The 23,045-nt window shown below is 37.5% G+C and overlaps 1 protein-coding gene across 2 annotated transcripts in view; it reads right to left on the minus strand.

Annotated features, from left to right (window-relative positions):
* LOC131068636 (anaphase-promoting complex subunit 2) overlaps positions 1 to 23,045 on the minus strand; it is a 258,141-nt gene that overhangs the window by 231,473 nt on the left and 3,623 nt on the right. For both annotated transcript variants that reach the window (XM_058003876.2, XM_058003871.2), the window contains exon 2: positions 5,289 to 5,384. In XM_058003876.2, coding sequence (XP_057859859.1) covers positions 5,289 to 5,384 — 96 coding nt within the window. The remainder of the gene's footprint in view (positions 1 to 5,288; positions 5,385 to 23,045) is intronic.

Raw genomic sequence — 23,045 nt, forward strand, 5'->3', positions numbered from 1 at the left:
AGAAAACTGTTGTGTATAATCTTAATGATATTAATTTGGGAGGCAAATTATATTTAATTATTTAAACAGCATTAAAATTACAATACTGTCAGACATAACATGGATATATCTACACATAAATTCAAGGATGTATAATATAATTAAAATCAGTTTGCTTAAATTAATCCATTCACATAATAATATGGGGAATAACAAATTGATTAACAGGACACTAACAATAAATAATACTGATACAAAGTAATACTCAGAAAACATTAATGGTAATCCAATGCAAGGCATTAACATAATATAATGAAATATGGTAATTATGTCAGATATGATTGATTATCATGAGATGAATTGAATAAATATAATAAATGATTCATTACATATGAGGGACCCTCTCTGAGGTACGCCACTCCATGATGGATGCCTAACACCTGCCATAAGGAGCCAAGAGGGGTGAAGCATCTGCTCTTGGGCTTAAGAGAGAAGGTGGTTGAGATGAGGGGGAACGGTGATAGAACACCTCACTGGGTACGCCACACCATGATGGATGCCTAACACCTGCCACATGGAGCCAAGGGGGAAATGGTATTCTGCCCTTGGGCCTAGGAGGGATGGGTTCTTGGACACCCTATCCAACTAATGGACTAAAGGAATTGATTACTAAATGACTTACATACTGACTTTATATAATAATCTGATCACATCTAGGAAATATTATAATCTGATTATGTCCAACAATTATAATTCTAACACTCATTAACATAGCAGATTTGATATCATTTAATATAACTCATATTTCAGCTTTAAATATTATTTCATATATGTTCTCTAATTTTGTTGTAGGAAAACAGTATACAAAGGTACGCCTATAAAACCCAATTACTTATTTATAGAATTGGCCAAATTTAGGTTGATTTCAAGTGTAACTAATTAGGGGACATTACAAAGCACCATTAAATAGGGGGTGTCTTATTGTTTAAAAATAACAAAGAGACTTTGTCTTCATATTTGTTTAGAAAGTCTTATGTTCCAATCTCCCTTGTGGTATTCCTTTTGAGAGGGAAATTTAACTTTCATTTCCAATACCCCAAACTCAAGTTCAACCCGTGACTTTAGGAGAGAACTCGGAATCTTATTGAGAAAGCCCTACTTCACAAATTATCAAGCCTCTTTCATGACTGCCAAAAGCCTACAACAGCAGAAGACAATGAGTTTTCTCTTTAATGGAGCAGACATCTTGTGAGATCAACAGCTAGAAGAATTTGGAATTATCGAATTAATGAGAAGGGGCAGATTTTGAGATTCTACAGGCAGTTAACAAGGAGTTCTCAGCAAGGGAAGGTAGGGTTCGAGATAAACCTTTAGACCCAAAAGTATCGATACTTGCCTTTGCCTTTTCATGCATTTTCAAAGAGTTGCATTCTCTAGGTGTTAATGATAGATGAATATGAGTGGCTAGTACTGTCAAGCGCAATCTTTGCCTTGCTTTTTGTAAGATTATTTTATTTGTTCAAAGACTGGTAATAATAGATCAAATCAATTATTTGGTGAAAGACTCACATTGTCTTTCAAGGACGATAGTCATTTCTTGGCTAAAGTGTTTTTCATCAAACAAATAGTGTGACAACAATTGGTGACTCTTCAATACCTCCAAAAATCCCTGCAACACCAAAAAGACTTCCACAAGAGGGAAAATGGCAAGAATAGCTTGCTTCATTATGCAAGATTGAATGGCTGAATATGTACGAGAAGCCTTGCTTATAAAGGCAAGGTGAGAGATATGATTAGACAAGATTGTGACATGTGTCTTAATCCTATACAATGAGACAACTCAAGTGAATTTTCCATTTTTTGGCAATAGGTAATCTAGGGTTCTATCCTTGTCATTATCCCATTTTAAGGTTGTCTAATGTTTTCTGAAGGTTGGTAAGAGTTTTATTTTGTTTTCAAGGTTTTAACTTTTTATTAAATGGTTTTGTTCATAAGCCCTTTAGTTTTGTGGAAAACTTGAATCATTTTTGTTAAATATTCTTCCCACGCTAAAAAGGATGGAGAAAAGTTAAGTATTATTTGCTCTTCGCCTTTGAAAGATTCTACCCACACTAAGAGAAAAGGATTTTAGGTTCTTTTGAAGACTATGTCCAAAGAAAGAAACAGGAAGAAGGGCATTCTTCAGAAATGGAGGGCATGTTGCAAGGCAATGGTGAGAACGTATGACACATTGCATGCTGTGAGAGGGGCTTCAAACTTTCAGGGAACTGGGACAGCTCGCACCCACATGCTTTCTAAGTTTCCAGCTGCAACTTCAATGTGGAATGAAGATATGCAGTATAGTTTTTCCTTTTCCTTCTATTACTTCATTCAAAACTTGCTCGCACATGATCATCACATAGAAAGTATGTCATTGTTGTGAACAGTCGTGTGTTATGAGTCTTCTATGAGAACCAAGACAAAGTCATGGGCCAATGAAGTGCTCCTACAAAAATGATTAAATGACAAAGACGAGGGGTAACTTTTCTTCTTAGAGGAGGATCCAAGTGTAAAAGGCAGATTATGGATACAAGATAAGAGTCTTTGAAGGTAAAGCATTGACTGTATATGGTAGTGTCCCCATGAGCATGCATGCAAAGATCTAAGAGAATACAAAAGAATCCATAAAAGCAGAGTGAGAAAATCTAACAAGAAGGGCACTGATAAATACCAAAAGAGATGCCATCGATCAGACTGATTGAAAGCTTCTACTGTAGATTGCTATAGGAGTAAATGATTGTTCTTAATTCTCTTTTCCTGATATCATTGTATGTCAAAAGTTAAAATTTACTAACAATGATGTCAAGAGAAAGTTCATGCAAATGTATTGGCATACTCAATATATTGGTAGCCCTGATGGAGTTTGTATTTTCTCATTGTAAAATTAATCACGCTATGAAAGGATTGTGTATGCAAATGGAATTATCCTTTTTCAGGAGAGTAAGAACTTCATTTTTATAGCATTGAAGGGACCTAGTTTTGTCGATTAATAGCACAGGCAAAGAACATTTTGAGGAGCTCTCAAGCATAGGAAATGACAGTCTTGAGGGTCTAGCAAGCTCTGAAGAGAAGTCTGAAGAGAAGTCTACTCTAAAGGATTAGACCCACAAAGAAGGATCAGTAAGAATACATGGAAAAGAAGGGCAGGTTGTGTTCATGATGACCCTATTGCCCTCAGAGACCTAGAGTAGAAGCATGAGACTCATGACAGTATCCTCGGGACTGTCATAAAAGGTCATACACAGAACTGTCATAAAGGAGCCCGTAAGAACAGTCCTCAAGAAAATAGAGACAGTCCTTGTGACTGTCGCAGTCTAATCAAGCCTAAAGCATGGGCTTTCACAAGAAGAAAAGCAGTGAGGTTCATTGTCTATTCCATGGAAATGATAGTGCAAAGAAAAAGATAGAGACAGTCCATCCATCCAACACCATGTCAAGAGACAGTCAAACCATTCAGATAATATCACAGCAGTTCATGATAGACTGTTTAGGATAGTCTTAAGGGCACTGTCATGAGTGGTCAAGTAGAAATCCAAATGTATGAGAATGTAAAGAGATAGCAGTCTAGAAGACTAAGAGGACAGTCATGACAAGGTCTCACGACAAGAATGAAAAATAAATGCAATTTTCAAGGCTCTAGAAGTTGATTTTGGCCTCAAAAAAAGTCAAAATAGACCTTAACCAAAGCAAATAGATTATGATGATAAGGATCTCTTTGAGATTTTCAATTTAAACAAAGGGGGCTCAATCAGCTTCCCAAATCAAAAGTTATGGCCTCCACAAGTTGAACTTGCCACATCAGAAATGTAAAAGGATCTATGGTGCATAAGACTGATGTAAGAGGGAGCTACACCTCTCAACCAAATTATAAAACGTTATGACACATCATAACACATCTTCGGATGGAGATAATGGAACTGAAATGGAATGTCCAAATTGGTGAGAGGATTATGATAAGCTTATGACAAGTGTAAGGGATATGTTATTTTTAACTATGGACATCGTGAGATTCAGGCATTGCATTTTCTACTAAGGATTTAAGAGCCACATTTTGGATGGTTTCTCATGGTTTCCTAATTAACATTTGATAATTTCATAATGAATAGAATTGAAGATTTTTTATGTCCACAAGGTCAAAGATAGCCTATGGGACAACAAACCCTGTTGCTTTCTAAATTGTTGATCTTCTACTATTCAATTTGATAATGAACATGGAATTTTCTCAACTATCTCCTTGTTGAATGGATAATGTAATGAAGTGGCCACCAAAATATTTGTGTACTTGACCCAAATGTCATTATAAGCTTTATATTACAACATAAAGTGTTTTTCTTGTTTCCATATCAGATAGGTGCCCTGTATATCAAACAAGAGCATTACTGATTTTTCATGAGAATATCCAGACCAATTATCAGATACAAAAAGAAAGTATGTTAGCCGGAGGAATCTTTGCTTCCAATTTCTTTTCTTTTTTCCTTTTCCTTTTCCAAACCTATTTGGTAAACTTTACCTATTTTTGACATTCTTGTCGAATTATTTCTTATTTTGGAAAAAAATAATATATATTCTTCAAACTTTTCTTTCTTCAAGTGTCGAATAAACATTTAACGTGATCGATGATGCTAGCATGACACACCCTCCGATACCACATGAATCATTTTTGACCTAGAGCTATGATCCAATAAGGTCACAAACGGGGGACCACACTCCATTTAACAAATTTGAGGCTCAAATCTGCTAGCACATTGGATCAATGAAGGCACAAGCCTGCAACCACAATGGCCCAAAGGGATTTAAACCTTGGTGGTCACAACAACACCACCACCACCACTTAACCAACACACTATGGGAAGAACCCCATATATTCTTCAAACTTAATCATAATTCTTTTTTCAAATTTTATTAGCTGACAAACTTGTTCCAATTTTTTTCCTTAACAAATTTAAGCACAAACATGAACATTGATTTAGGCTTCTATTAATGAATCTAGCCATACAATCTAATCCAAAAATTAGATATATATACAAAAAAGGGAATTGGTAAGTTAGATTTCAATGACCCTCAATGTGAAGAGTGGCATGCGTCCATTTAGTGAGACATAAACCTGGTAGTAAAAGATAGAACAGATATGCAATAACCAGACCACATAAACACACATGTAACTCAGCTGAGGCAATTTTTAAAAGAAGTTAAATACTTGACATACAAGCCCCATTCTAACCAGTAAAGCAGATAAACAGAACCCAACAAGCGAGGACACATGAACATACCTTGCTCCCTTGACAATTATTCTGTGAGACACCAAGCTTGATATATTCATCAAAATGTCGCCAAAAGGTCAAAGCATGTGTTTCCTTATACATTTCCTGTTATAAAGAAAATGAAAGATTGCTTGCATCAAACTAGATGTTTCATCAATCTGCAATATCTAAGCATTCAGTCTCTCTATCAGAACCTTGAAGGATGCCCAATCAAGTAAATGTCTATTTCTTTCGATAGCTCTATCCTTGCATAAATTTAGGATTTTGATTCCAAAATATTAGTTCTGATTTTCTCCAGATTAAGCAGTACTAAGTCACATAGAGGAAGAACAAGCAACTTCTCCATAGCAGAAAGTGATATATAGGATTTGGAAGCTTTTCAGTATCAAGATGACTAAGAATGCATGGAACTAAATATAACAAACAAATTTTCTGGTCTGGAAATTCTACCATATTCCCAAGAGAATTAAGGTTGAATTACAAACAAATCATCCATTTATCTATTAATTTCAAAAACAATTAGTGATGATTTAAAAAATCTGTTACAAAAAAGTACTAGTAATGTCCACAAGTGTTTTTTACATAATCGATTTCCAATGCACATAACCCTGATGACATTATGTGTAGCTTCTTTATCTTATCATGGTTTTCCTAATTTGTAATATTCAATATAGCTTTTCCATTACGTAGTAAGCACCCTAGGATGCCAATCTGGTCCAAAAACTGGAATCGTTTCTTGCTGAAGTCTTGCTTTTTTTTGTTTTACTGTTTTTTTTTTGTTGTTTGGGGGTTTTCTGCTTTTTTTTTTTTTTTTTTTGAAATGCTTTATGATTGATAACTACTTGCAACCAAGAATCAAAAAAAAATAAAGACCACAATAAACTTCTAGATAAAATAATACTAACAAATATACACTTCCAACCCCTGATTTTAATTCAATTAACCAAAATTATACAATCCAGTGGACTTATGGTCCGTACCAGGCAAAATGGAGTTGCTGTAGGTGCTGTATGGTCTGACAAGAGGGTTTGTACGGCCCAGAATCTATCTTACCTCCTTGTGACATCATACCACCTTTTAGTCTTACCCCTCTCTTGAACCCTATCATCACTTGCACAACAATATTCATACTAACAATATTGATCATGAGACCATCACAAACCATTTCTAAAACATCCCATTGGATTAACTTCAAAACGATGACTTGAGCATCATTGCTTCTACCAGTGACTCTTCTAATCCAAATCCCAAGTGGTTTGAGTGACAATCCAATATTATTGAAAGACAAGATTATGAACTATGTACTAGAAATCAAGAAGTAAAGTAATCCAATAGACATCCAAAAAGAGCAATTTTGGTGAATATGTGCTACTTTAATTCAAGCAACAATGAATAGGGTAAAATTGAGTTTTACAAATAATAAAGCTAGGAATTAGAATTTCTATGACCGAAAAGTGAACACATCAAACTAGCTCACCTTAGTCTTTTCAACTATCCAACCTTCGCACATTTACATATATATATATATATATATATATATATATATATATACACATACATACATATATATATATACACATATACATATATATATATATATATATATATATATATATATACCTCAGTTACCGGTTCTTCCCTAAAATGCCCAGGTCTTGGTCCTGGTCCGAGCCTGGTTCGACCTGGGTCCCACCCAGCCGCCTGGGCAGGGCCCAGGTGGGACCCAGGTCGAACCAAGGAGGACCCGGGTGTAACGTCCTAGGGTTATTGTGACACTATCCAAACTTCACTGCCCTTTCAACACAGCAAACTACAACCGACATATATTATTCCCCCTGGATTCACATAGCTAGATTACAACTTAAATTAATTATAAAGGAACAGATAAAAAAAAAAGGAGAACTTAACTGTTTTATTATTATCTCTGGAATAACAGAATTACAACTATTTGTTGCTCAGCAGATCCAAAGTTAGACCAAGTATGTAAACCTTTACAGTACTCTAAAAAATTGTAATGAGATGTATGAACAGTCTCCTAGCTGAGCTGGATGATACCTTGTATGGATTCCCTGATCTGAAATATTTTTTGCTGTCCTCAGTTGCAAGTGTAAACAAGGGGTTATCGAATGTGCTTGCCTCAGGTATGAGAGTCATGATGTTTCATTGGGTGTGGTGCTGGATAGATTTGATAGGCCAACCTTATGAAACTGGTTTCTCTCATTCAAAACAACTAGTCTAAAGTTGGCTAGATTGTTGATGGACTGGGAACTGTGAACATATATAATTTTGATGTTTGAAGTTTGAATATATATATATAAGAAAAAATTAATATATATATATGTATGTACGGACGAACCCGCACCCGTACCCAAGGAAAAAAAAAATTCCCGAATCCGAACCGGAACCGGTAACTTAGATATATACATACATATATATATAGATATTTGTATATATATACATAGATACATATATAACATAGATACACATATATATATATGTATGTATATGTATATATATATACATATACATACATATATACATATATATGTGTGTGTGTATATGTATATATATATATATGTATATGTATATGTATATATGATACAAAATAAAATGAGCAGATGGAACGGTTGTGCCCCAAACTAGTTGACTTTATTGCCTAGTGGTTGAGCTTTCCTAACAATTAGCATTCCAATCCCACGATCTAAAGATCACTACATGGATGCCACATGTGTAGGACCACTCCCTATACAATGTCTACTAGGTAGCGCACAAAGTTGTGTTGAGTTATAAGTGATAGTGTTCAATAATGTACAGACTTGCACAAGGCATGTGTGACACTATAGAAGGATCGCTGTTTCAAGGATCAAAAGCACCAAGGAAATGGTACTTAGGGAAGCAAGGGTCTGAAACTCCGATGCGCAAAGGACTTAACGTAAATGGTTAGGGTTTCAAGAGTTGGGGATGATGGGGAAATGGTATCCAAGGAAGGGAAACTTGGAAACTCTAGTGCAAAAAAAGAACTCGGTGCAAATTGTTAAGGTTTTGATAGGCCAACCTTATGAAACTGGTTTCTCTCATTCAAAACAACTAGTCTAAAGTTGGCTAGATTGTTGATGGACTGGGAACTGTGAACATATATAATTTTGATGTTTGAAGTTTGAACATATATATATATAAGAAAAAATTAATATATATATATGTATGTACGGATGAACCCGCACCCGTACCCAAGGAAAAAAAAAATCCCCGAATCCGAACCGGAACCGGTAACTTAGATATATACATACATATATATATAGATATTTGTATATATATACATAGATACATATATAACATAGATACACATATATATATATATGTATATGTATATATATACATATACATACATATATACATATATGTGTGTGTGTATATATGTATATATATATATATGTATATGTATATGTATATGTATATATATATATATGATACAAAATAAAATGAGCAGATGGAATGGTTGTGCCCCAAACTAGTTGACTTTATTGCCTAGTGGTTGAGCTTTCCTAACAATTAGCATTCCAATCCCACGATCTGAAGATCACTACATGGATGCCACATGTGTAGGACCACTCCCTATACAATGTCTACTAGGTAGCGCACAAAGTTGTGTTGAGTTATAAGTGATAGTGTTCAATAATGTACAGACTTGCACAAGGCATGTGTGACACTATAGAAGGATCGCTGTTTCAAGGATCAAAAGCACCAAGGAAATGGTACTTAGGGAAGCAAGGGTCTGAAACTCCGATGCACAAAGGACTTAACGTAAATGGTTAGGGTTTCAAGAGTTGGGGATGATGGGGAAATGGTATCCAAGGAAGGGAAACTTGGAAACTCTAGTGCAAAAAAAGAACTTGGTGCAAATTGTTAAGGTTTTGGTGTTTGGCTGAAGGGCATGCAAGTAAGGGAAACCCAAAAGTCCAACAAACTACCCAAACTTAGGGAAATGACCAAAAAATGCACCACTTAGAATCTTCTTGGATTTTTCCAATTGTTAACACATTGATAAGCTCATGGGGGACAAAGGGGACAACACTTATGCAAACTTTGACCAAGGGAGACCCGTTAAGAAACATCTCAAATCGGTTATCTATGATAGGAAAGAACAACAAAGGGGCAAGGTCTTAGCCAATTTTGCAAATTTTGAGGCTTACTAATCCAGGCACCAGCAAAACTCAATTTTCTATGCTTAAGGGCACAAGTTCCATAGTAGCTAAACCTGTAAGACAAGTTTGGGTACAGCCGAAAACCTCACTGATAATTGGTCTTATAACTTGCAAATATCGTGACTTTCGCATACAAACTTGAAATGTAGTGTCATTTTTTATAGAAATTGCATAACTTTTCCAAAGGAATCTAAGTATGTAAAAATATCATATTTCAAATAACCCTGTAAGACAAGTTTGGGTACAGCCGAAAACCTCACTGATAATTGGTCTTATAACTTGCAAATATCGTGACTTTCGCATACAAACTTGAAATGTAGTGTCATTTTTTATAGAAATTGCATAACTTTTCCAAAGGAATCTAAGTATGTAAAAATATCATATTTCAAATAACCCTGTTATGCTATTTCTTTATCCTACAATAAAACTTCAATTTGTACTCAATGGTCCAACTATATTTTTATGTTTGTCCAATAATCTAAGTTGTCGGTTCGGGTTCGGGCACCAGTTTGGGTTCGAAGAACCGGTACGCCAATACAGCAAAATTTTGATAAGGGGTTTGGGTTTGTTTGGGTTCATTAGTACAAATATAATATATATATATGCAGCCTATAAGCATGAATTAAGATTAGCATGTCACATAGCATCATATAAACAACAAAACCATCATAAACTTGTAATCATAGCATCATGATCATACCATAATAGCATCATATAAATCATGTTTAATATCAAAATGACAAAATATTCAAGTCTCATTGTTTCAACTTTCAACAATTTAAAGTTTAATCATCAAATGGATTCTCTAATTCATCATCCTCATTCTCCTCTTCCTCCTTGTCCTCATCATTGACATTGACATTAGATGAACCAATGCCAATGCCACTTGCACTTGCACTATAAGTTTGCTCACTATCTAAGTCATCAAATGCAACAAGCTAAGAAGCGGAAGCATCCAAATCAGTATACTCTGGCTCTATATCCCACATTTTCGTTTCCCCTTGGTTGTAGTCACGTTGCTTGTGTGAAAGAAGACATAGGTTGGAATGCACATATACTAAATTCTCCGCTCTTTTTTATTGCAATCTATTGTGCTTTACTGAGTGGATGAAAGAGTACGTGCTCCAAATTCTTTCTAAAGCAGATGAACTAGCAACCTATGAAGACAAAGTAAACAATTAAAGTTATAAATTTATAAAAATTAAAATTATAAATTACTAGCAACCTATCAAGACAAAGTAAACTATAAATAAAACTTGTGATAAATTTTAATTAATTAAACCTACTTGTGATAAAACTTTAACAGCGGGGGGTTGTAGGTTTTGGAAGCATGTGCCATGAAAGTACCACCAACTATGAGCATCCTTTTTAGATCTATGACGAAGAGCATCAACACTTAGACCATTTCCATTTGCAAATTCTATGAACTCATTTGTAATAATATCTCACAAATCATCATCAGGATAGAGTCTAAGGAATGTTGCCTTGTACCCATCAGACAATTCTAGATGTCTCCATGGTGGAAGCCTTCCTGGTTGATCAATAAAATGATTGCTATAGTACTTTGGTGTCAAGGCATAGGCAAGAAGATGCAAAGGAATGGTCATCTTATTCCACCTTTCTACAACAATTGTTTCCACTTGTTTGAAGAATTTCTCCTCGGGGTCTTTCTCTCTTGCATTTATAATGCACTTCATTTTTCCAAGCATTGAGTCAATGCCATCATACATCTCACCAATGCAAGGCCTATCCATGTCAGTATAACGAATCATGCTCATAATGGGCACAGTGAAACTAAGGAGATATGTCACAAGATCCCACCATGACTCATTCAATATCCGTTCCCTAATTTTTGCTGCCCTCTCACTGTTGCTCTGCTTCCATATAGTCCAATGTGTGTTGATCACCATATTGCAAAGTGCCACTTTAACTTTCACAAGTCGTCTCAAGACGATCGTGTTTGATGCAAAACAGGTCTCAACAACCTAAAACACAATTTAATGCTAAAATTGTTAACAAATAAAGCCAAACTTTAAAGAAGAATACACAATATAACTTACACAATGATATTATGAACATTGAAAATTTTAAAAATCAGAAAATGTAAAATTAAATTACTATTTCACTTACCTTCAATAGCTCCAAATTCGAAAAGGATCTAAAAATCCCTTAAGACATGTGGTGGTCTGTGATGAACATCTGGATGTCCTCAGCCTCTACATACACATCTTTGATCCATTTAATTTTATTCCCAATCTTTTGTAGCATAAGATTGAATGAATGGACCACACAAGTTGTCCAAAAGATGTGATGATAGCATTCCTCAACCAACAAACCAGCAGCTCTACAATTTTTTTCATTGTCCGTTATGACTTGGACAACATTGTGGGGTCCCACTGACTCAATGGAGGAGATGAGAATATCTGCAATAAATTGGCCATCTTTTACTTGGCCCTCACAATCCGTAGCTTTCAAAAACATTGTCCCTTTAGGGGACACCACTATGACATTGATCAAGGGACGATTTTTAGAATCTTTCCACCCATCTGAAACAATTGATACACCTGTCTCAGCCCATGAATCCCTTATGGGTTTCAATGCATCTCCAACCCCCTTCACCTCTCTTTCAAATAAGGTTCCACGTACCTTCTCATAGCCTAGGCCCTTATACTTCTCAACATTTGCTTCCAATATGGCAAGCGAACAACATTGAAAGCCAACCCATTTGCATATATGCACCTTGCTACACCTTGGTCGGCAATGTCTCGACTCTCGTTTTGAAATACGGTTTCTAAAGGCCCCTTTGTTCTTTTGCGTGTCAAGGGTGCTTTACTTTGAGGTTCAGTTGTGGAAAAGAAGAGGTGGTTTTCTACTACAACATTGGGATTAGATGGGGATTGCATTCCCTTTGTTTTTTTTGGTGTAATTTGATTCAATCTGCGGGCTTCTCTCTCTTCTGCTACCTAATATATTTCATCACCATCTCATCTAGTATAGGTTTACCGTCTTTCCTAGGGCATTTTTTGATGCCTCTTCCTAGTATTCCACACAAATGGCCTACCACCCGAAAATATGAACTATTACATTCTACACATCCTTGGCATGTCCAACGGAATCCCCACCTCCTGAAAACGGTCTTATAATGTCAACATACTTCGATAGGGGAGAATTTGGATCATTTCTTTGTTTTGATATTGATTGTTCATTTGTGCCAATGGAGGAAGAGGTAGATGCCATTCTAGTTCCTATGACAAGAAATAACATGAACACATTCAAAACAAAAACAAAATAATGAAAAACAATTAATGTTTCATGTTTGACAATTTGTGAAACAAAAATAGTTGAAAAAAATGTTCAAAAACCTACCTCTTTCAGCCAATGGAAGCTTGCAAATGTGTGGAAATGATGTTGCAACACTTGTTGAAGATTCAAAAATCAGTCTTCAACTCCTCCTATTTGATTTTGGAAGCCAAACTTTGTTCACACTTTCTTCAACCTGCTAGCAAAAAATTGTTGTTTGCAACACAAATGAGGAGAAATGAGCCAAGTTAATGTTTTAAAACTCACTTTTAGGGTTATATTTTAATTTTTTGTGGTGGGTTTCAAAAAAAAAATTAAATTTTGCAAAAAAATCACTGTTTTTTAGCCGTCGGACCCCCGGGTTCGACCTAGGTCTGCCTGGGTTCGTCATGGCCCAAACCAAGCCTGTGAATCACAGACCCTGTCCAAACCACAGGCAGACCAAACCAAGACCCTGGACCAGTACTAGGGGATCAGGGGGGCGAACCTTGCAGCCTAGCCAATAATTTTTGGATCACCCATTGTTGTTTGCAATGTGATTTGACAGCTATTGAGGTCCAAATGGTAGACAAAGACTCTCCTTGATGATTAAAGATGATGCTAAAACCCTTTGAGAAATCACAAGTTAAAAATACAATCAACCATAAGCTAGAAACCGTATTTAATTTGTTCAATAACATCCAAGGCAATCATATAATGCCATCCATAACTCATGTTAGGGTGCCTTAATTCCGTTACAATTTTTGATAGTTTACAATTTGTTAATTTGTTCCTCATAATAAAACAAATCTTAAATTAAGAAAACACGTTCTATATAACCAAGAATTATTGAGATAGCTTCTCGAGGTAGAATGATGGATGAGAAATCTTCGATAAGGACCACAAAGATAGATGGGGCATGACAAAAGTAAAAAGATTTTTAGTTTGAAGTGTGTAACCAGTTCATGGCTTAGAATTGCACAATACAGTAGTGAACATGTAGTGATGTCAATTGTATACCCTTTAAAATTTCACACTCTATTTGGCAGCTACTTTACTGTGCTTTCTCCTAGATCATTTTAAGCCTATTTGAGTCATATTCTAACCCACAACTTAATCGTCATCAAATGCTAATTCTGAGACTAGGTCCTATATTTTGACCCCACCGGGCCACCACTTTGATTTGCCTTTTGTTTGCTCCGTTTGAGTGGACTTGGGTACCTGTTGACGTGTATTTTGTACACAATCATACACAGAATAAAATACCGACAGGCATCTTATCCTCTCTTGAGAAAATAGTCTCTAACTGCTGAAGATCTGCAAAAAGGATCAGTTAGATGGACTCCAAGGTTCTTTTAGTGGGGTCTCCACGTGTGGACAAGCTTTTTAGTGGTATGATGTGATTTGCTGTTTCCTTCAAGGCGTCTTACGGATTCAAAAGCTCGAAGATTTTACTAAACTAAAAAGGAACTTTCAAAAAATGGCAAAAGGACAGGGTTTAAGGAAATCTAGCCTAACCCTATGAACGACTTAGCATGAATGAGATTTGGCAAGACTCAACCAACTTCAATTTTGCCATAAGATAACAACTCAATTGAAATTAGTGCGATCTTCTAAGGTAATAATGGTATTCAATGCATCAAAGACCAAGGACACTACTACGAAGGTACATATCCTAGATGCGAAAATGCTTGAAGGTTAAGGACTCAAAATGTTTTCCAGTCGACCACGCAAGGCGTTCCTACAATCAGCAAGAAGCTAGTGGTTTGGATAGCGAATCCTACCAAATATCGAATCTCACACTTAGTCTTTCAAATTAACAAACTACTTTGATTGAGCGTGATTCAAGTACATCCAACAACCATGAAGATAACTTAAGAAACTTGCAACAAAACACCATAACTTCAATATTTTATTGATTTCCAAGTCATCATATACAACAATTGCTTGAATTTCTCTCTTCAAGACTCAATCTTGCTACAAAATAAAATTGCTTACAACTCTAATCTCTCTATTTCACTCTTATCTAACTATTCGACTATTAACTATTATCAAATGAAATGAAAAATGGGGGTATAAATAGCATCCCCAATTACAATGAAAGGTCCAGATTGAAAGTAAATCAATAGACAAGATCATGACACCTAAACCCTAATTAGGGTTTGTTACAAATGACCTCCTTTTTACTGAACAATATTAAATACATAGCCAAATATTAAATTTGGCACAAAAATCTAGGAGGTATCAACCAATGAGAAACAAGATGTCATGTCATCTGTAACAACCTTTCATCTAGAATCTTATTCCCTTTCCAATTCTCTTTCTTAGCATATGCAATGAATTTTGTCACGATTCCTTCGATTTCTGTGCTTGGAATCCCGGGAAGATTCTTGATACTCTCTTCTAAGTGGATAACCTGATCAAATGCATCTAGAAGAGCTGTGTCCCAAGTAGGTTCAAGTTCCTTTGTTCTATCAATCAGGAGCATGGTGGCATACATCTGATCATACTGCTCATCTGTAACATCTGCGTCCTTGCGAAAGATGATCTTGATTCTATCCTCAAATTCTTGTACATCCACATCCGTCTCGACCTCGATCCTTCTGCCAAGAATGGTACGAAGTACCTCAAATACTCTGTCCTGGATCGGATTGATCACCTCCTCAACTTGACTACATCTAACACTGATGTCCTCAAAGAGAACACTCTTTATATGGAGTAAGGTTGACCACTGAAACAAACTGTGAGAATCACCTTCCAAGATCCTCTCTTGTGCTAAAATTCTTCTGGATGTGTGTCTTATAACTTTCAAGACAGGGATGACAACGTCCTTGGTATGGGCAAATGCAGCTACTGTTGCCATCAATCTGTGAATAATCTCAAGAACTTGGATAGCCTGATGGGTGATCTTCGACATCCTTGTAACAAACTCAATGGCCACCGTGTGAGATCTATCCATCCAACCACATGTACGCTAGACCAGGTTCCTGAATCTTTCTGCTTCATTGATTGATTGAAGGGGTAATGCCTGCAATGGTGATCTAACTGGATCCTGACGTCCCAAAGGTTCATTGATGTGACTGAAATATGTCCTCCATGCACCGACCTCTCTCTCAAGCTTTCTATTCTTTTCCACTTCTTCTCTAAGCTTGTCCTTCAATGCCTCAAATGTGTCGGTGGCATCATCTAAAGTCTGCTCTGCTGTGGATGGTCCTAACTCAATAGTCTGTATATGATAGTCTTCTGCTAAGATTTCACCCTCATATTTGTCTGCTGCCGGCGTAGCTATCTGCAGTTTTCTAGATCCAGTCTCATCTCGAATCATCTTGGACATCTTTGTAGCCTTCTTCTTCTCTGTTGTCATATGTGAACGTCCAACGAGGCTCTCTAAATCAATTGCACTGTCCTCGTCCTCAATTACGATCACCTTAGTCAATCTTTCCTTCAACCAATCTGGGATATTTGATCTTGTCTCTTGAACTTGAATCTCTTTATGTACTATTTCTTCTTGTCTGGGAGGAGATGTTACTTCATTATCATTATCTAAATCATAGTCTTGGAGAGATCCATCGGATGAAGCATGCTGTGCCTGTTCTTCCTCCTGTCTGTCATTCTGTACCATCGATTCCATGGACTCTTCCACTCGAACTGTTCTATCCTCTGGCCTGGAAGAAGTACCTGGTGTTTGATCTTTGTTGGCACCTTGCTTTTTCTTGGAAGACTCTTTCTTTTCTGATCTTTCTTTTCTCTTCGAACCTCTCGAATGGAGATTGCCCTCACTGGCACATCGAAGGTTACCTTCACCTGAATTCCTAGGATTAGGATTGCCTTCACTAACACTGGCTCCACCTTCGGCTGGTTTCTCTTCCAAAGTAAAAGACATAGCTATGCCCTGTTCTCTCAACTTCTGATGCTGAACGTCTACCCATCTGCGAGTACAAGACAAGACTGGTGCCATCAAATCATCTAAATCCACGGCCTCGGGCTCATTCCAATTCAAACTTATTGTTTTGCTTTCTCTATCATATGAAGATTGGATGTGCCTGCCGTTGTCCTGAGCCTGGTCGGCTACTCTGTAAATCTTACATTTCCTGATGAAATCCAAAGGCAATCTAGAATGTATCTTTCGTTTCACTTCGAGATCATCTAGGAGATTCATCATAAAATCTTCAATCTGGTACTCATGTCTAAATCTTCTACCGACTGTCTCCTCTAAATGTCCATGGGGATCAAAACTATTCCTCCAAGCAAAAGATGAAAAAGGATACAAGGCTAACTCCTTCTCTGCGTCATCCATGGCTAAGACATTAGGACATACCTCAACTGAATTACCCAAAATAATAGGTACCTGAACTCCATTCTGATGTCTGTGTCTGAATGCCTTCACATATGCTGCCAACTGCCTTGTTACTTCAAGTAACACAATTCTATCTGTCGGGTACCTCGGCAACATGTATGGAGGTAAAGGACATCCATGCACTCTAATGTAAGTGAACTTGGGAAACTGAATGAACCAAGCACCGTACCTCTTGATGAATTCCTGGGCATCCTGAGATAATCTGTTGTGAATCCCTCCTTGCAACGTCCTTGTGATGTTCATCGTGAAAGTATCATTAATTAGCTTGTAGTTCTTCCCTGGTGGATGATGCAAGTAGGTATAGGATTCACAAACTCTGACCTCGCCAGGTCCTCTTCCAATCACTCCCCTGTGAGGTAATCCTGCGTACTCAACGCTCCTGATTAAGGCATAGATGACGTATGAACTCATGTGGAAGGACTTAGTAGCCCTGAGTCTTCTCAACTGTACGTCCAAGCAATGGCTAATTATCCTAGCCCAATGTATTGTACCCTTTCCTTGAACAATCACCTGGATGAAGTAAAACATCCATTTCTCAAAATAGAAGGCATGAGGTGCTCCTGTGACTCTGTTGAGCATGGTGATCAAATCTCTGTACTCCTCTTGGAAATCAATCCTGTGTGGTGTGTTCGGTACTTTGCTCAGACGGGGACGACTCTTAAGTAGCCAGTTCTTGTTGATTATGCTTAGGCAAGCATCTGGATCATCATCGTACACTGATCTGGCTCCTTCAATGCTCTTGTATATCATGTCCCTGTGCTCTGGAAGATGGAAGGCTTCACTTATGGCTTCCTCTGAAAGGTACGCCAAAGTGTTTCCTTCGTTGGACACAATTGTCCTGGACTGTGGATTGTAATGATGGGCACACTCGATCATCAACTCGTGGCACTGAATGGCTGGAGGAAAACCGGCCGCCTTGATGATGCTACTCTCTATTATTCTCCGGGCGACAGGTGATGGCTTGCCGATGTAAGGGACCTCCCGGAACTTCTTCGTGCTAAAGTTCCCCAAGTTGGTATCTCCAATGTTGCTCCACTTGGACACGATCTTGGTCTCCACTTCTTCGGTCTTCTGATCTTCTTTCATGAGAGCCGAGTGACTGGTGGATGCTCCCGCCTTTGGGGTCGCCATACCTACACAACATTTCATTATAAGAAATAGATTTTGCAATAAATAACGTAAATAAGAGAGATAAATTTTAGGAAACCTCATGATAAGTCTCTAGAGTTATCATTTCCTAAAATACAACGATTGAGCCAAGAGATTTAAAAATTCAAAATTTCAAAATTTGAAATATGACGATGAATGAATAAAGCAATAACAATAAATCGCCATACCTCGATAGAGAGCTAACTCTAGAATGCAAAAACAAAATTTGCCTAGGCAAAATTGAGGTATAAAGTAATCTTCAATATGATCTCCTCAAAATTGACTTCGCCACCTTTGGATAGAACGTGATCTTCAATTATCGCCTTTGACGTGGTCTCAAATGGATCTTCAAGTTCGCACAAATAAATCTCCAAGTCTTTAGCAAATTCGCCTTTGGCGTGGTCTTCAAATTCGCACCACCTTTGGTCTTCAACGCAATTCGCATGAAGGAAGGTAAAATAATGATGTAGAAAATGATAATTCCACTCCCCTTATATAGCGCTTGCAATCGATTTATCCCTTAGGCCGACTTGATAAAATAAAACCATTTTTTAAATGATTTGCAATGAAATGACAAGGCCGACCTCCTTAAATGAGCGCTTGAAATCGATTTTTTATTAATTAAATAATTAACTATTAATGCCTTGCGTTTTTTTAAATGAGAATTTCGATTTTTAATAAAGGCAAAAAAAATAATTAATAAGAGATAACGCCATATTAAATGCCAAATAAAAATGGATTTTCAATTTTTAAATCGATTTAGCATTCAAGGAAATTTGAATTGTTTAATTTAGCGCCAAAAATATGAAAATAAAGGGACGTACCTCATCGCTCTGGTCCCTTGGAGAGGGACAGGAGCGATCCATGATTTTGGTCTTGATTCTTGCGTTTTCAACGTTCAACTCCTTCATTTCCACGTCCCAAATCGATCATCTGGTGGTCCTTCGAATTTGAATTTCTTTCTTGTGCGAGCAAGTGCATCTTATGACCATTATCGCCCTGGTCCCTTGGAGAGGGACAGGAGCGATCCTAAGTTTTTTGCTTGAAATTCTCCATTTTGGTACGATCCTCTCCTTGTATCATCTTCCAAATGCCATTTAAAACCTTGTGCGTCCTTGTCTTAGCGTGATTTTCAAAGGATATCCTGTGTTTTGCCTAACATCGCCCTTGTCCCTTGGAGAGGGACAGGAGCGATCTCCATGTCTTCACGTTCATCTTGTATCTTTGACCTTCGAACTTCCATTGTAGGGTGAACTACACCTATGCTCATTCCTTTCGCGCTTATTCCATTTGTCTTCATTATGTGTTTGGACGTATTAAAGGGACCATCGCCCTTGTCCCTTGGAGAGGGACAGGAGCGATCCATTATTTCTCCTTGATCTTGGCGACTTTTAAACTTCGATCTCCTTTGCAATGTCCTTCAAACGTCGTCCTTCGCACTTCCTAACCTCGCTTCGCCTTGATCTTTGAAGGAACGTGAGTGTTTTGATAGTATCGCCTTGGTCCTTGTCCAAAGGACAGGAGCGATGTGAGGCCTTTACATTATTTGGCGATGTTTGGGCGTTCAAAACCCTTGCGAATTATCTTCAAACGATGCCTTGGACCATATGCAATCTTAGGACGTCTTGACTTAGCTTGAACTTGAAGCAAAACAAGGAATCCAAAGCAAATCGCCCTGGTCCCTTGGAGAGGGACAGGAGCGATATAGTCTCCATGCTCAAAATGATGATCATTTCACGTTCAAAATTCTTGTTTATCATCTTGTTGTCATACCATGGACCCTCCAGAACATTGCAACATATTGTCCTTAGGTAAATTTTGCATGAAATGGCCAATGCATCTAACATCGCTCTGGTCCCTTCCTGAGGGACAGGAGCGAAGTTCATCATTGCGAGCTTGTTCTTGTTTTTACCAACTTGCAATTATCTTCATTGCGTGAAATGACGTCCTTTAAGTCCTCTTGGTAACTTAATATTTGCTTGTCCTTTGAAATCGATGTCTTAATGGAAATATCGCTCTGGTCCCTTCCTGAGGGACAGGAGCGATCTATGTTATATGGTGTCAATTTCTTCATTTTAACGTCCCCTGAGTGTTTGCGCATGATGAAGATGCCTTGAAATGTCCCTCGCCACCTTGTCTTGACTTGTGTCGACCTTGAACTTTGGAGGAACGACCTTGAACTTGCGTGGGGAGTATTATCATCATTGTATCGCCCTGGTCCCTTGGAGAGGGACAGGAGCGATCCTCCCCTTGTGGCCTTCATCTCACTTTGCCAGGTTCCAAGTTTATATTCAACGGACTCGTCCTTCTTCACTCTATTCGTCCATGCCTTGACATCATTTGTAACTTTGCAAGAAAAGCAATTATATCAAAAATCGCTCTGGTCCCTTCCTGAGGGACAGGAGCGAACTAGGCATTTAACACTGTTATGGACGTCCCAAAAATCTTCAATTTATATTCAATGCGTTCATCTCATGTTTTCCCTTGTTTTTGAACGTAAACTTGCCTTGACCCTTGTCTGGATTTTGCAAAATGAAGGAAATCGCTCTGGTCCCTGGGAGAGGGACGAGAGCTACAAGGTACTTCGCCCTGGTCCCTTGGAGAGGGACAGGAGCGATTTGGTCAATATAGGTCATTCTCCTTCGTTTTTGCATATCAAATTATATTCATTTGGCAAAGGATCCTCCCTTGGACGTCCTCAAATCATTAAGCTCTCGAAATCTTGCAAGGACAAGGCGAAATTTGAATTGTAGCTCCGGTCCTTCACTGAGGGACAGGAGCGATTTTCCTCCTGGAGGCATTTCTGTGTTCATGAAAATCTTCAATTTATATTCAATGGAAAGATCTCGCCGTTCTCCATCACTTCAAACGTAAAATTTGTCTGGACTCTGCAAGGATGATGAGGTATTTGAAAATGAGCTCCCGTCCTTCACTGAGGGACAGGAGCGATTTTGCTCCTACAGGCCAAAATAACAAGATTTTTCACATTTTAACACTTCACGAGGCGAAAACAAATCAATTCCAATGCCCGGGATCAAAATTCAAAAAAGTCAAAATTTGGTCAAAATATTCAATCAGACAAAAATTCGCATTTCATCTTCAACACTTAGACAAATTTAAGCTCTGCATGAACATTCCAATTGAAAATTAGACCATTTTGGCGAAATCATTGCATTCAAAATTTGCATTCCAGAAAAGAAGCTCAAAAGCTCTCAAAAAACAACTGGATTTTGGCTTGAAAAGGCAAAATTTAAAACCCCAAGGCTTGGCCCTAAATCCAGACAACTAACTAACTAACAAAACCCTAAAAACGAAGGCGAAAACGAGCGAAAAACAAGCAAAAAGAGGGGGTCCCCATTTGCGATGGGGCGATGTGTGAAATGGTCACAACAGTACCCAACACCCTAGTCCCTCCAAAAGGGACCCAAATTTTAATATTTGCAAGTGTCGGTCTTCATCATTTGTGATCTAGTCTTGATCTTTGCATGATCGTTGGTTGTCAGCCTACATTCCAAAATACCTTGTGATCCCTATATAAAGCACGTCTTCTCTCATTAGTAAGGTCTAAGTTAAAATTCAATTGATCTAGCATTATCAAGCAAGCTCTATAGATCTGAGTTTTCAGCATATTAAGCAGCAGACTACAAGCATTCAACATTCAAGTATGATTTCATGTTTGTCATATTTTGTTATCATGTTATTGCTTTAACATTTGCAAGACTTCCATAAAGAGCATTGCATCACCACCTTTCTATGGAACAACATGTGAGGCTTTCATATCTAAGGTATAATCATTTCATTTAGCATTTTATTACTATTTTGGCTTCGTCATCCCTAAGGCACGCACTCTTCTTCATCACCATTAGCTATCGTGGAGATGGGAACACCACCACGAGATTTGACTTAGGCAAGCCCCTATACAACACAACCATTCTTCCCTGTTTTTTGTGTGTAGGTTCAAATCCAATAGTGAAAGTGTTACAAGAGTGCAAAGCAGACTGATACAGGTTGCAACAGATTTTAAATGGACAAAAATGCCTAGACTAGGGTGCCTAGCACCCGTGACCAACTGCTTTTGGCTAGATTATTGGGAGAAAAGCATACAGGACCTCTTGACAGCATTTTTGCTCATTTCTATCAAATCAGACACTTTCAAAATAGGGTACCCTACACCTGAGTCCGGCACTTTCAGCTCTAGTTTTCAAATCCAAGTTCCTCTCTGTATCTCCTTTCCAAATCTAACTTACTGTGTGTGCTTTATGTTTTGTAATTTAATGTTATTGCTGAAAACAATATTTTTCTATCATTAACCCTAGATCACACATCAATCTCAATTCCATTGCAACAAAGGAACATAAATCCAAGCATTCAGCTCTCCTATCAGGACCGTAGCTGAACCTATTCATGTTCCAATGATATGCCATGGACATTTGAGATTAGTTTGCATCCATTGGCCTACAATCTCGTTTTCCACACATATCAAACCAGTTACAAAAAGGTGAAGTCAAGATGGTAAAGACAAACAATTGAATAAAAGATAAAGAGTTATCGTGTGCCAACCAAATAGTTTCATGTAGATTTAATTAGTTCCCAAATGATTGATATTGTTAAAATTGAAGACAAATAGCAATTATATCACGACGAGGGGAGTGATGAAGAAGAGTTCCTAAATGAGCATCAAAGTGGTATGTGAGCATCCGTAACATTAGTCTAATGTCTATTTCATGCTGATAAAAAATCATGATGTGTGTTGATGTTATGTTTTATTGTGCTATGATT

The sequence above is a fragment of the Cryptomeria japonica genome, chromosome 11 (genome assembly GCF_030272615.1).
Source record: "Cryptomeria japonica chromosome 11, Sugi_1.0, whole genome shotgun sequence".
In the NCBI taxonomy this organism is placed as follows: Eukaryota; Viridiplantae; Streptophyta; class Pinopsida; order Cupressales; family Cupressaceae; genus Cryptomeria; species Cryptomeria japonica.